Source organism: Pteropus alecto, unplaced genomic scaffold, assembly GCF_000325575.1.
Source record: "Pteropus alecto unplaced genomic scaffold, ASM32557v1 scaffold3, whole genome shotgun sequence".
Lineage (NCBI taxonomy): Eukaryota > Metazoa > Chordata > Mammalia > Chiroptera > Pteropodidae > Pteropus > Pteropus alecto.
In genome coordinates, this window is record NW_006442484.1 from 44,523,258 (window position 1) to 44,535,677 (window position 12,420).

The 12,420-nt window shown below is 34.6% G+C and overlaps 2 protein-coding genes across 7 annotated transcripts in view; one reads left to right on the forward strand and one right to left on the reverse strand.

Annotated features, from left to right (window-relative positions):
• SCRN3 (secernin 3) overlaps window positions 1–1,694 on the forward strand; it is a 35,808-nt gene extending 34,114 nt beyond the window's left edge. The window contains exon 8 of the mRNA XM_025039223.1: window positions 1,252–1,694. Within this exon, the coding sequence (XP_024894991.1) occupies window positions 1,252–1,311 (60 nt within the window). The 3' untranslated portion in view covers window positions 1,312–1,694. The remainder of the gene's footprint in view (window positions 1–1,251) is intronic.
• The window catches only part of GPR155 (G protein-coupled receptor 155), a 38,189-nt gene that overhangs the window by 3,939 nt on the left and 21,830 nt on the right, over window positions 1–12,420 (reverse strand). For 5 of the 6 annotated variants that reach the window (XM_006921213.3, XM_006921212.3, XM_015596580.2 and 2 more), the window contains 6 exons: window positions 11,472–11,682; window positions 7,810–7,914; window positions 6,207–6,343; window positions 4,605–4,700; window positions 2,488–2,552; window positions 1,124–1,261 (listed from right to left, as the gene is read on the reverse strand). In XM_006921213.3, the coding sequence (XP_006921275.1) occupies window positions 1,124–1,261; window positions 2,488–2,552; window positions 4,605–4,700; window positions 6,207–6,343; window positions 7,810–7,914; window positions 11,472–11,682 (752 nt within the window). The remainder of the gene's footprint in view (window positions 1–1,123; window positions 1,262–2,487; window positions 2,553–4,604; window positions 4,701–6,206; window positions 6,344–7,809; window positions 7,915–11,471; window positions 11,683–12,420) is intronic. The other variant, XM_025039221.1, reaches the window with a different exon arrangement.

Consider the following 12,420-nt stretch of genomic DNA (forward strand, 5'->3'; position numbering starts at 1 on the left):
GCAGCCCGGCAGCCCTGCAAATGGCAAGGGCTCTGCTTCCTGACAGTCGGCAATCACAGGGGGCCTGGTGGGGCCAACACGGAGTTCTCTTTTTTAATTTTAAAAAGCAGTTTTAAATTGTTGAAACTATCCATAAATGATTCTTTGAAACAATTGCATTTGTCCTTTTAAGGGAGGGAAACTAACTTTTCTTCATAGTCAACCATTTCCAGAAACTGGGCGAGGCCCCTCATATAGATTTTGTCATCTAATTCGAACAAGATATTTTAAAGAGGAAAACTAAGGTTTGGAGAACCAGATGTTTTAAAGAAGAAAACTAAGGTTTGGAGAATTGAACTTGTCCAATGTCACACAGCTAATAAGTAGCAGATCCAGGAGCTGAGTTCTAATATTAGTCCCTATTCAGTGAGTCTCCTTTCCACTAGCTATACCAGGCTACTTTCTGGTTATAATGAAATAAAGTGGTATAATATCTGTAAATAAATCATCCTAAATGGTAATTTTCATAAATTTAAAGATTTTTAGTTATAGACATAAAAGTATTTGGTTCTTTTTTTTTCTCTTTCATGCCAACCAAAAATATTGGCACTGCTTCGTTTGCTTTTTGATTTCCTGCTGCATACTCCATACCTTGAGGATTCAAAAAATAAATGTCACAGACTGAAGATTACAACATGAGGTGAAAAAAAGCAGCAGAATTAATCAAGAGACAGAAGTTTTACTTCATTTTCTTAACAATATCATTAGTAATATGAAATAACATACCACTAGGAGATGGGGAATGTAAAATCACTTCTAAATCCAATGTATCTCAAAGTTTTGTGAGACACTAATGGCCAACAACAATTGAATATTAATATTCTACTACATTTTATTAAAACTAAAGTTTTCATATTTTATACGGAAATCAGGAGTTATATGACATTTAAAAATATAAAAATCAAAGTGATAATGGCTCTTATATATGCTGTTTCTTAAACTATAAACTGACCCATAGCTATTTTAACTTTTACATGTATATGTGTTATTAAAAAGAATAATCGTGGAGCTACAACTACAGTACTTACCTGTTACAAACAAATATTAATCATCTAAAATATAATCAACTGGAACATATACTTACTTTCTTTCTTTAACTATGTTTCGGATACAGAGGTCACGGTGATAATGGATAAATTGTTGACAGGTCGTTTTTATTTCCTCAGGAACAGGAGAATCCTCGTTTTCTGCTCTTTCTTTATTGTTCCATAGGAGTTCAAGTCTGAAAACCAAAATTTAAGGAGGCTGTTTTTAAGAAAAGAAAAGCACTGAGAGAGAACCCTTCCTGCTTATTACTGCATCAACATGGCTGTTCCAGAGCTGTCATTTACCAAAGCTGTCATCTACAACACACAGACGTCAATAGTGTCTGAAGCAGAAACATACTTAGCCTGCATTCTGTTTGTTATTCAGAGCAGACTGGGGCTGGGGGGCGAGGTGGAGTTGGGTGGGGACTTTAACATTTTATAAAATACCCTCTAGGAATGTTTGACCCATTTCAGTTTCTACCATAAATGAAATTCCATAATCTACACTCTATTGTTTTGAAATGCAAATCAATTATTTAATCATTTTCCAATTTCAGTACCCAAAAGATACATACTGGGATCTGGAGTTTCTACCAGCCCAGACAATAAATCTGTTGAATATTTTAACTGATGATTGTGAAGCTGGTAACTATGTCCAGTGACTTTCCTATTATGCTTTTCCTCCCCCATGAAAGGATTATGACCCTAACAACTACATCTTAATAATGCTGATGATGTTAATGATGATGAAAATGGAGAATGAGAAGAAAGAACAGTTACCATTTACTGGGCACTTAGTTACAGGAGAAATTCCAATAGCACTTCTAGCTTGTACTAATTTTGACTTTGAAATCAAATGAAGTACAAAGATTTGTCTCCCCCACCTCTTCTTCCTTCCCCTAAGATAGAGTATTACTACTTTATTATTTTTTATAAAGAAATTCCTGATCTGAATTCAAAGAAACTTCTCTAAGCTAATAAAAACCCAAAAATTTAGAAAGAAGAAAACTTTAGATTTTTTTAAATAAATTGTCAGTTTGATAGAGAAATCCTGTTATTAAAGGAGAAAGACAATCAAATATAGACCTTTAGGAGCACACCACCTATTACTTCCATTTCTAAATGCATTTTCAAGTTTCATTTTACTTTATGTAGTTAATGGTATAGATAGAAGCCAGCACCATCAATTCTTATTAAAATGCAAATTACAATGTTAAATTAATAACAGTTCTTCTAATATTTTCTCTGCAATTAGTTACAACGAATATGTGAATCAACAGATAAACCTTTCTGTGGTGTTTAGTGTACCCTTCTGTGGCCTCCCAGCAATTAGTTACTAAAGGTTTAAATATATCAGTATCTTAACAGGATGGCTTTGTCATTACCTTTACAGATACAGATTTATTTCAAATAAATTTACCTTCTTTTGAAAGGTAGGATGATTAAATGTTTATCCAATCCAAAGATGCCAAAAGAAATAAATCCCTATGGAAGAAAAAAAAGACTATGTTTTATGAATACAACAATAAAATTTTAAGACAGAAATTATGGAGACCACTAAATTTAGTGCTTGGGAAGCAAACCTATAGTGATTAGAGCAACATTTTAAATGGAACACACTAGGCGAGCCCTCTAAAGTTCAGTGCCTTGAGGCAGGTATAATACTTGGCTGCATTTTCCCAATTATCTGTCCTCCTAATTATGATGTGTGATATAAACCAGTACTGAATGACACCATGTACATGCTAGCTTACTGAAGAAAATGAAAACGCTTAGAGGCTATATTTCTTTGTTTTTCCCTTTTTAAAAATAAAATATATGCTTATGTATTTCCTTATTACCTTTGTTAAAACTTCAGAAATTATATAATTTAAAAGTGCTGTAGATTCTGAATGTAATGCAGCAACTAAACAACATTTATGTGAAATGAAACTGACTACTGCTAAGGGAAAGGGCATGAAGGATATGGGGGTGATTAGGCAGCAGATATCAGCCACAGATCAGGATGATGAGGACTGCTTGGGGAGACAGGAGGTTGGAAACTGCCATACGTCAGGCACAGTGGGACAAGGAGCTAAGTGCGGGTTGGTGGGAGGTGGGATGGAGAAAGCAGTCTATTATATGAAGGGCCTACCTTTCTTCACCCCCAAACTATAAACAACCAAAAGGGAGTGATCTGACTACAAAACCTCAATACCTCCCCAAGAGGAAAATGGGATGTAGGGGTGGGGAGGGGTGGGATTGCAACTTTCTCCCTCCTTCAAAGCACTTGAACCATAAGCTGTGGGGGCCGCATTTCAAATGCAACATCCCTGGCATTAGCTTCTGTTTGAAGCTTTCTCAGTGCCAGTCCGGGGATGGCTCAGCTTAGACTGGGCTGTAAATATGCAAAATGCTGAGAGAGACTATGCTTTTTCAACCCAGCATTTTATAGTTCTTGAGTACAAAATCAAATCTTAAACAGTATCCCAAAGTGAGGCAGGCATCAAGTAGTCCTTGGGACGCTTATGTCTGTACTAAACTGATTGAGGTCACTTGTCTACCTAGGTATGGCCGTTTTTGCTCCCACAAAAATGGCAAAACAAATTCGAAATATTTCAAAGAACTAATGTTACGGAAAAACAGCTACTGATAAATGTTAATTAACTCATATGGCCACTTATTTTAAGATTTAACAGGCCAAGCCAGTAATTTCCAAACATTACTGTTTTCAGCCTGATAATCTGGGGACTAATATTCTCTAATTAAAGTAGGGGATTGAATACAGAATTAAATTTTGAAATTTGCACATAAAAAATATTTTCCCAATATTTAAAATGTCACTTATCCTTAATTATCTATTTTAATAGTGACATAAACAAAGACAACAGCACCTATCATATAAGTTCTTCATGGAATTTTGGTTTCTAATTTTTAAATTGGGGATGGTAATGTCTACTTTGTGGGTATTGTGATACTTAAATGAGATAATTAATGTGAAATGCTTAACAATGGTTGGCATACAGTTAAGTAGCCTCTCAAGGAATGGTAACTATTATATCTGGCAAAAATTTACTTACACACTGATTTATAATTTTCAGAAAAGCTTTAAGTCCATATTGCTCGAGAAATATCAAAATGTAAATGAAATGATGTACACCAATTTAAGTGGCTAAACTAAATGCTCAGAAAAGGTAAGTCATTTTCCCAAAGTGACTTATTTAGACAACTAAGTTTAAAAAGAACTTAGAACATCTTGTCCCTGCTTAAATTATCGTTATTTTTTTTTTTTTTAATTATCATTCTTTATCTCAAAACCAAAGCAAAGAACTATTTGGTAATTCTGACTGCAACATTCTGTGTGCATTCTGATGACTTTAACCAATATAATAATTCATCTCTACTAGGAGACAGGCGGCAGCTGTCAGCTGTCACACATACCAGCAGCTGGCAAACAAACTAACCCTTTTGATTTAAAAGAAAACAACATCCGCACCCCCCTCCAATCAGCCCATCCAGGCACACAAAAACCTCTCAAAGTTCTCACTAAATAAATACCTGGCCAAAATTAAACACAGCACAGAAAAACTGTAACTCGACATACAGTCTTCCAGGCTCTTGGTTGAATAGCCACCATAAACAACTGGAAAGATTCTATAAAGGAAGGGGAAAATAGTATTTTAAATGAAACAAGCTAATCATTTCTTTCTATCCAGAACACAGAACAATAACTTACCTACTTAATAATTAGGGAGAAAAAGACTAAAGAGAAAAACACCAAGAGAATATAGAGGCTTTGTCTTTAGAACAAGAGGTTTCTACCTCTCCTCTTGACAGATGTCACTCAAACAGCATCTATTCTGATCAGATTTGAAGCAAGAAGACATGAGCCATAATACAGAAGATTACATAATATATCAGGACTGCCGACTAACCTAAGACAGGACTGATTTTAAAATTAGTTCTGCACAATGAAAACAATCACATCACTAAGTAGCAATTCTTGGCAGCATTTCTTACTTTTTGATTTTTGTTCTTAAACAGCAGTTAAAATGGTGCTGGCTGATATCATTCTGTGTAATAACTATACAAGTATGAATAGGGGAAGAGAGTTTCTTCATAGGTCATATCGTCCATTTCCTACCTCTAGGCAAGTTACACTTGAAATGTCTCAAAGAATTAAATGATAATAACTTGCAATTCAAAAAAGAGGACATAAAAGCAATTTTTAAAAAACTTAGTAATTTTTAAAAAGAAATGCATTTAAAAAATAAAGTGCTATGTTTAGCTTATAAAGTTATCAAATTAAAAAATTTGTAATATTCAGTGTTGGTGAGAGCACTTTACAAATCTGTACTACTTTGGAAAACAATTTAGTAAAATGTATCAAAAAGCATAGAAATATTTATACTCTTTGATCCAGGTTTTTCAACTTTGAGAATCTATTGGAAGGAAGTATACTGCATGGAGATGTTTATTAGAGCATTACAAAAAGCTAGGAACAATCCATAAGGAAGTGGTTGAATAAATTATAATGTATCTCCTCGATGGTTTATTGAGGAGCCATTTAAAGTAACAATTATGAACAATTATGTAACACCACGAAAATGCTTGACATAAATGACAAAGCTGGATATCATCTCTATATATGATTAGAACCATGAAAAATGTATTAAAAAATAGAACGCAGTAGTGTGATGGATATTTTTTCCTCTTTTTGCTATTTTGTATCTATTGTCCAAAGTGGTTATGTTATTTTCATAATTAAAAATCATTTTTAAAGTTTATTTATCTGAGAAATATCTTTTGAGAGGCCACGTAGGCATTTATCTGCTGAGGTCAGTCAAAAAATATGTTAAGAAAAAGTGGCCCCGCGCACATCATGTAGATACCTGGTTTTATCAAATTCTAGGTTAACGGCATAGAATGAGTAAGTGATTCTAAGCAAAATAAGCTATTGGGGGCATTTAGGTAATAGAGTAATACGGATTATTCATTCTTCTTTTCCCCCAAAAACATTTAGCTCGAGATTAGGAATCAGATGGCCTAGCCACCACCCCCCTGGGAAGTAGTAACTAAGTTTCTCCCAGATGCCTGAATATAACCTTTGCCAAAAATTTAAAGAAATGGCCCCAAAACAAAATCAGAAGGAACATTTACAGCAAACAGGCCAATAATGAGAAGTAAACAGAGTAACACGTGTCGAGTCAGTTGCTGGTCTCCACTCTGTAGATACTGTTCTTCTTCCTGGGCTAATTTGCAGCTCTGGGAGTTACAGCAACTCACACAGTGATCATCTATAAAACAGTAAGCACGACAATTTGTAATCAGAGCTTTTTATTTGAATGCATTTTAAATTCATAATGACTTCCTAAGCAAACCACCACGTATGCACATTCAGCTCAGCTTCAGTATATTATTTTAGATGAAATCAGAGGAAGACTCCTTCATGTTGTTTTAGGGGAGTTCTACTTGTAGGGTGTTCTTATCTGAAAAAATATGAGTAGGATGCAAGAGCTCCCTGCTATTCGGCAATGTAATATTCATGTGCTTTTTTTTAAAGTTAAATTAATACTTCAAGTTTCATCTGCGATAACTATACATATTGGTTACGAATACCCTATTTTGGCTCATTGTAATACAAACTACTACGTAGCACTAGCCTTTCACTAAGGAGTTTAAAATTTGCCTTAAGAAAGATGTTTAAGGAATAAAAAATATCATTATATACTTTATTCTCTTCCTATAAGGAACCAAATCAAAATCACAGGCATGACTCTTCTCTGGCCTAAAACAGAGAGGGGCCTTTCCCAAGAAACTTTTGTTTTCCCATCTCAGCTATATGACATCAAAAGCAGGGTAAAACATTTTTTACAAAATTCTACTATTTAAAATTCTACTATTTAAAAGCCAGCAAATAGCAGCCAAATATAAACCCTGCCTGAATAATAACTACTACTGTTACTATGTTTAGTGAACATTTACTTCATATATCACCTGCTGTGCTAAGTGATTTGCATGTTATTTCTCATAATCCTCACATTTGTTATATAAAAACATAATGCCTTTGGTAACAATACAGTTAACGTATGCTTCATCATAAACAGGACTTTTTGTGGTTTCCCTTTCTAGTTTGATTACAAATAAGCATAATTGACTAAAAAGTGCATTGTAACTTCACACATGTTCTCAATAATTATTTTAAATAATTTGAAATTCAGACCACAAATGTGATTCAGTCTCTTAATCTGTATGCCAAAAGATTATTACTTTTAAAGATTTTTCTTATTTTACAAGAAAGGGTATATTTTAAGCATATAGATTCAAAATGTAATTAAGCACTAATTAATTAGTCTTGGTCTTAGAGGAAGGAGTGGGGGGAAAGTCTCAGCTTCTAAAACAAGAAAAAAGGCCCCAAAATAATGATGCTTAGGACAAAGTTCTTGGAGTTATCACTTGGGTTAAATTTATTGGAAAAATTGATTTGTGTGTGTGTGTGTGTGTGTGTGTGTGTGTGTGTGTGTGTTTGTGCATGTGTAATACTACCTATTACTACATTATAAGATCTTTCTTTTTAAAAAATGAGTATTCTATCAATGCATGATTATTATCCTATCAGCACTTTCCCCCAACTTATTTGAGAATGCATTTTCTCAAACAATATAGCTTTTATAGAAATTCTACATAGAGTTCTTTTAAGGCATTAGGATAAGAAAACTTCTTTTGTTTCTTAGGCCCATCCTCATAGCTAGGAGGTACTTACTTTTCTCAAATGAAGGAGTCACAGGCCCACTAGCGCTTATGTTTGCTACTGGCTCTGTAGATGAGCAGTGTAATTCACCATTTCCCAGGGAGCAGGAGCAGCAACCTATAAAGGTTAATTAACGTGAGGACAGAACCCAAATACAACAGAAATGGACAACTTCAAGAGATGCCAAACAGGACACTCCCCCAAAACACCCCAAACAAAAACCCAAACAAACAAATCAACATATACACACACAGCTCCCATGCAGCCTCAATGGAAATGTTGTCACATATTATTTATCAAAAAGTATCAAATGTGCCTATACAGAAAAGTTTACAATTAAAGAGTGGCAGACAGAAGATCAGCTCCTTTATATATTGTTTCCTGATTATGTTCGACAAGGAAAAATGTTTTTATCTGTGCTGTTTTCTTAGTTTCCACTGTGCTTTAGGAACTAAGTATTTCAACACTTTCCTAAAAAACAACTTATTTCATCAAAAACACACCTAATGCTCTATTACTTAGGGTAGTTAATTCAAATTCCTTGGCCTGAATTTGAAAGCTCTCTAGGACTTGGCCCCTCTCTCCCTATCAACCACTCCCACTATTCAGCAAAGGCCTGTCCCTTCTTTCAGAAGAGTTCTTTAGTGTCCTCCACAAATTCCATGCTTATCTGGGTCTCTAGGCCTAGTCTGAGAGGGACTTACCTCTCTGGTTAATTCATCCAAACTCTTTCCTCCTTTAAGTTTAGCTCAAAACTCACTTTTTTTCAAGAATGTGTCTCCTACTAGTTCAGAAGACGCAGTAAAAACAATTATATTCTTTTTTCTTTTCATATATATACTGCTGAAAATCTCTTGCTGACTTATAGGTATATCAGTTTACAGAAGTCACACTGAGACATCTGCTACAGAGCTGTAATTTTTCCTCTAATATAGTCAGAGAACTGCATGCAGTATCCTTTAAAACATATCTCACATATATTCATGGCATTCTTTGATGTGGATTATAATAGAATAATAACTTCAGTAATAGATTGCATTAAAATTTAATACGCTAGAAAAAAAATAATTCCTAGGCTGAATCTTTCATTGATAATGTACTTTAATTCTTCAGTAGTGTTCTTAAAAACAAATAAAAAAAGATTTCAAAAGAATGAAAATGGCAATCTATAATAAGCTATTGCAAATGTCTTTCTAAATTTAAGGTAATGATGCTATCTCAAGGTTAAAACAGAACCACAGAATAATAGAAAATACAAAGATCATCTGGCCCAGTCCTCTTATCTTCAGAAATTTAAAGGTTTAAATCAGCTAAGATAACATTATTAAGAAAACAGATATAAAGCCAGCACACTCCAATGACATACACATACGAGATTATGGCCACCATGAAAAGTGCTATAGCAGTTTTTTCCTTCAAACATAAGAAAGAACTATAAGTAGCACATTAGCCTTCTTTGTATTAGCCAAACATTTGATCTCATATTAAAATGGGTTAGTTTTCCTTTCAAACATCATTCTACACTGTAACATGTGAAACCATGGTTCTCTAACAAATGCGTAGCAAGGGGCAGAGGTGAGTGAACTATTTTGTAGTACTGAGATTTGGGGAGGCCAGGCTGGACATCTAAGGTGCAATGTGTTAATATTAATAACAAAGCAGAAGAGAGCAGGATTTAGGGAAGGAAAATAACCTGATAGGTTTAAAAAACCTTTTCTCTTGGAACTTGGGTGAATAAGCAAATAAACAAGTACTTTGCCAGGGCACTTTCTAGGACAGCTTCAAGAAATCATGGCGTATCTTATCCATCCATCCATCTATCCATCCATCCATTTAACAAATACTACTGAACACTTACAGTAAGCCTGATACTATGCTAGGTGCTGAGGCTATAATGATAGGCAAGTCAGTGTTAGCACTTACAGTCTAGTAGGTTACACAGATAATTTAAAAAACAATTATAAAAACGAGATAAGAGGAGAGGGAAATATAAACATTGCAGAAGGTGTCCTGAGAAGGTAAGTGATAGCTGTCTTCTGGCTCTCCCTTCATTTATAGTAAAGATGTAAGCTAGTTTTCCTACTGGAGATGATGATGTAGCATTTAAAGAACAGCTATGGTGGAGATTATTTGCTATTTTTAAAAGACAGGAAAAGAGATAGCAACAAAACTCTCTAGACTTAGGACACTTAGTTTAGGGCTCTGCATAGATGTTCTCAGGCTTTTCATAGCCTGTGGGAGAGATAGACACAAAGAGCCAGCTGGAAGTGGTGGTCTTCAAGCCCTGCCTGAAAACAAATAGTAGATGGGTTTATAAGATAACTGGAAGAGTCCACAAAGAAAATGAGAAGGAGAGGATACTGGGCATGATCAGAAAAGTACTGTAGATTTAGGGAAAGCAGCTTTTAAAATTTTAGTGAAAACATAAATGTCATCCTTGAACTTCTGTTTTAAAAAGAAAAATGTTCAAGAGGGCTCAAACGAATGAAATTCTGATGATATAATCACAAAGGATCTAACAGAAATTAGTGACCACCATCAATAAAATGAGTTAAAGGAGGCCTTACTGAAGCAGGGTCAATGGTGTTAGTCAGGAGTTGGCAAACTACAGCCCTATGTAGTAGGACTCAGCAGTCCTATGAAGTAGGAATTATCAGCATCAGATATGGAAATCGAGGCACAGGGAGCTTGTCCAAGATCAAACAGTAGTAGATTGTGGAGTCAGGATGTGAACCCAGGCAGTCTGGCTTCAGATCTCTGTTTTTAACCACTGTGTTATATCTTCTAGTTCAGGACAGAGGTAGGGAGAGAGGAAGAAGGAAGGCAACGTAAGATGATAAGATTTGTGGGACTTTTTTTTTACTTTTAACATAAAGATAGTTAAAATGTCTTTTTTGTCTTTTCTCCCTTTCGCTTACTTTCTTCCTATCCTTTACTAATTGGTATTTACAACCAATAGTTTTGAGATTAGTCATCCCTCTACTCCACAAACTCTCTAAACATGTGCTATCATTTATACTTCCTAATATAATAGGAAGTTATTTTATGTCATATGTCAAAAATATTTATAATATTTTATGTCTATGAAATCTCCACATGTTCCAGTGAATCCAAAATGCATACTCTTTTGCTAATTTCAGTTCATGAATTGAAGCAAACCCTTTAACAATTGTTAACATTTATTAACGAAGTCACTAGTTAGGATCATATTTTCACTTATGTCAAGGATTGCTAAACATTTTCTAAAAATGGCCAGATGATAAATATTTTGCAGGCCACTAAGTCTCTGTTCAGTGACTCAACTCTACCAATATAGCATGAAAGCAGCCCTAGACGATACATAAATGAATGAACGTGGCAATATTCCAATTTAAATTTCATATAACTTTCAAGTGTCATAAATTTTTTTTTCAACCCTTTAAAAATGCACAAACTATTCTTAGCTCTGAGGCCATACAAAAACAGGTGGTGGACCAGATTTGGCCTGTAGACTGTAGCTTGCGAACTCCTGACTTACACCATTAACCAAACTCTTTCTATTATCAACTATCATTCGAGTTCCTCATTTGACAAATAACCTGGGACATTCAAGATAATTCAAGGAAGTTCTCTTAAAATATTTAGGACACAAGCTTTACAGCCATGTAAGAGTTCTTTATATTTAAGGATCATACTTGTTTCTGGCATAGCACTTGTAAAAGGTTCGGGTTCGTTTATTGGCACTGGACTCTCCTCAAAAGCAGTGTTTCCCGACTCTGTCGCTTTGCGGTTCTGAGACTGGTTGAAACCCTCATAGCGTCCTGCGTGGGTGGTGCGGTTCAGACACATGAGTGATATGCCGGCTATCACAATGCTGCAGAAGAGGGTGACTGATGTGATGATCATCTGCCAAGATTGTAAAAAGACTTTAGGCCACTTTTCACAGTCCCATCTTGATAATCTTAGTAAAGCGAGTTAAGGGTGCACTTTTTTTGGTGGAAAATGCAGTATCTCTATTGCTATAAATGCTTTAGAAAAGTGGTTCTTAAAAAGGAGGAAGAATGTGGAAGGGATGAAAGATACTTGTAGAAAAATTAAAGTTTGCTTGTAATCATATAAGATTTCTTTCATTATATATCAATGCCATTGGTTTCTTCCACAACATAATGTAAATGACTGCTTACAAACCTTTTCTCTACTTCAAAGTTTTTGCTTGCTTTAATACACAGTTCAAGCGCACTTCAACTAGAGAGTTTGTTATGGTAATAATACCAAAAATATAGTTATAGCTAATATTTATTGAGTAGTAACTGTATGCCAGCACTAATCTAATTCCTTTCTTTGTATAATCTTATTTATTCTTATGACAACCCAATGAAATTCAAAATTATAATACAGAAAAAAAAAAGGTAAGAAATCAACATTTTTTGAGGAGGTTTTTAAAAAACACATATCCTTGGGCCCTATCTAGTGGAGAATTTCTGATTCAGCAGGTCTCACAGGTCTCCTTCTCTATAGCTTTTCAAGTATACTTTCTCCCAGAGACTTTTTGTTCTGAAATTTATATTTATTATAGGATTGAAAGTCAAGAACTTGTTTTTTGTTATTACTGCTAACTTACTAAATGGCTTTAAATTAACCACT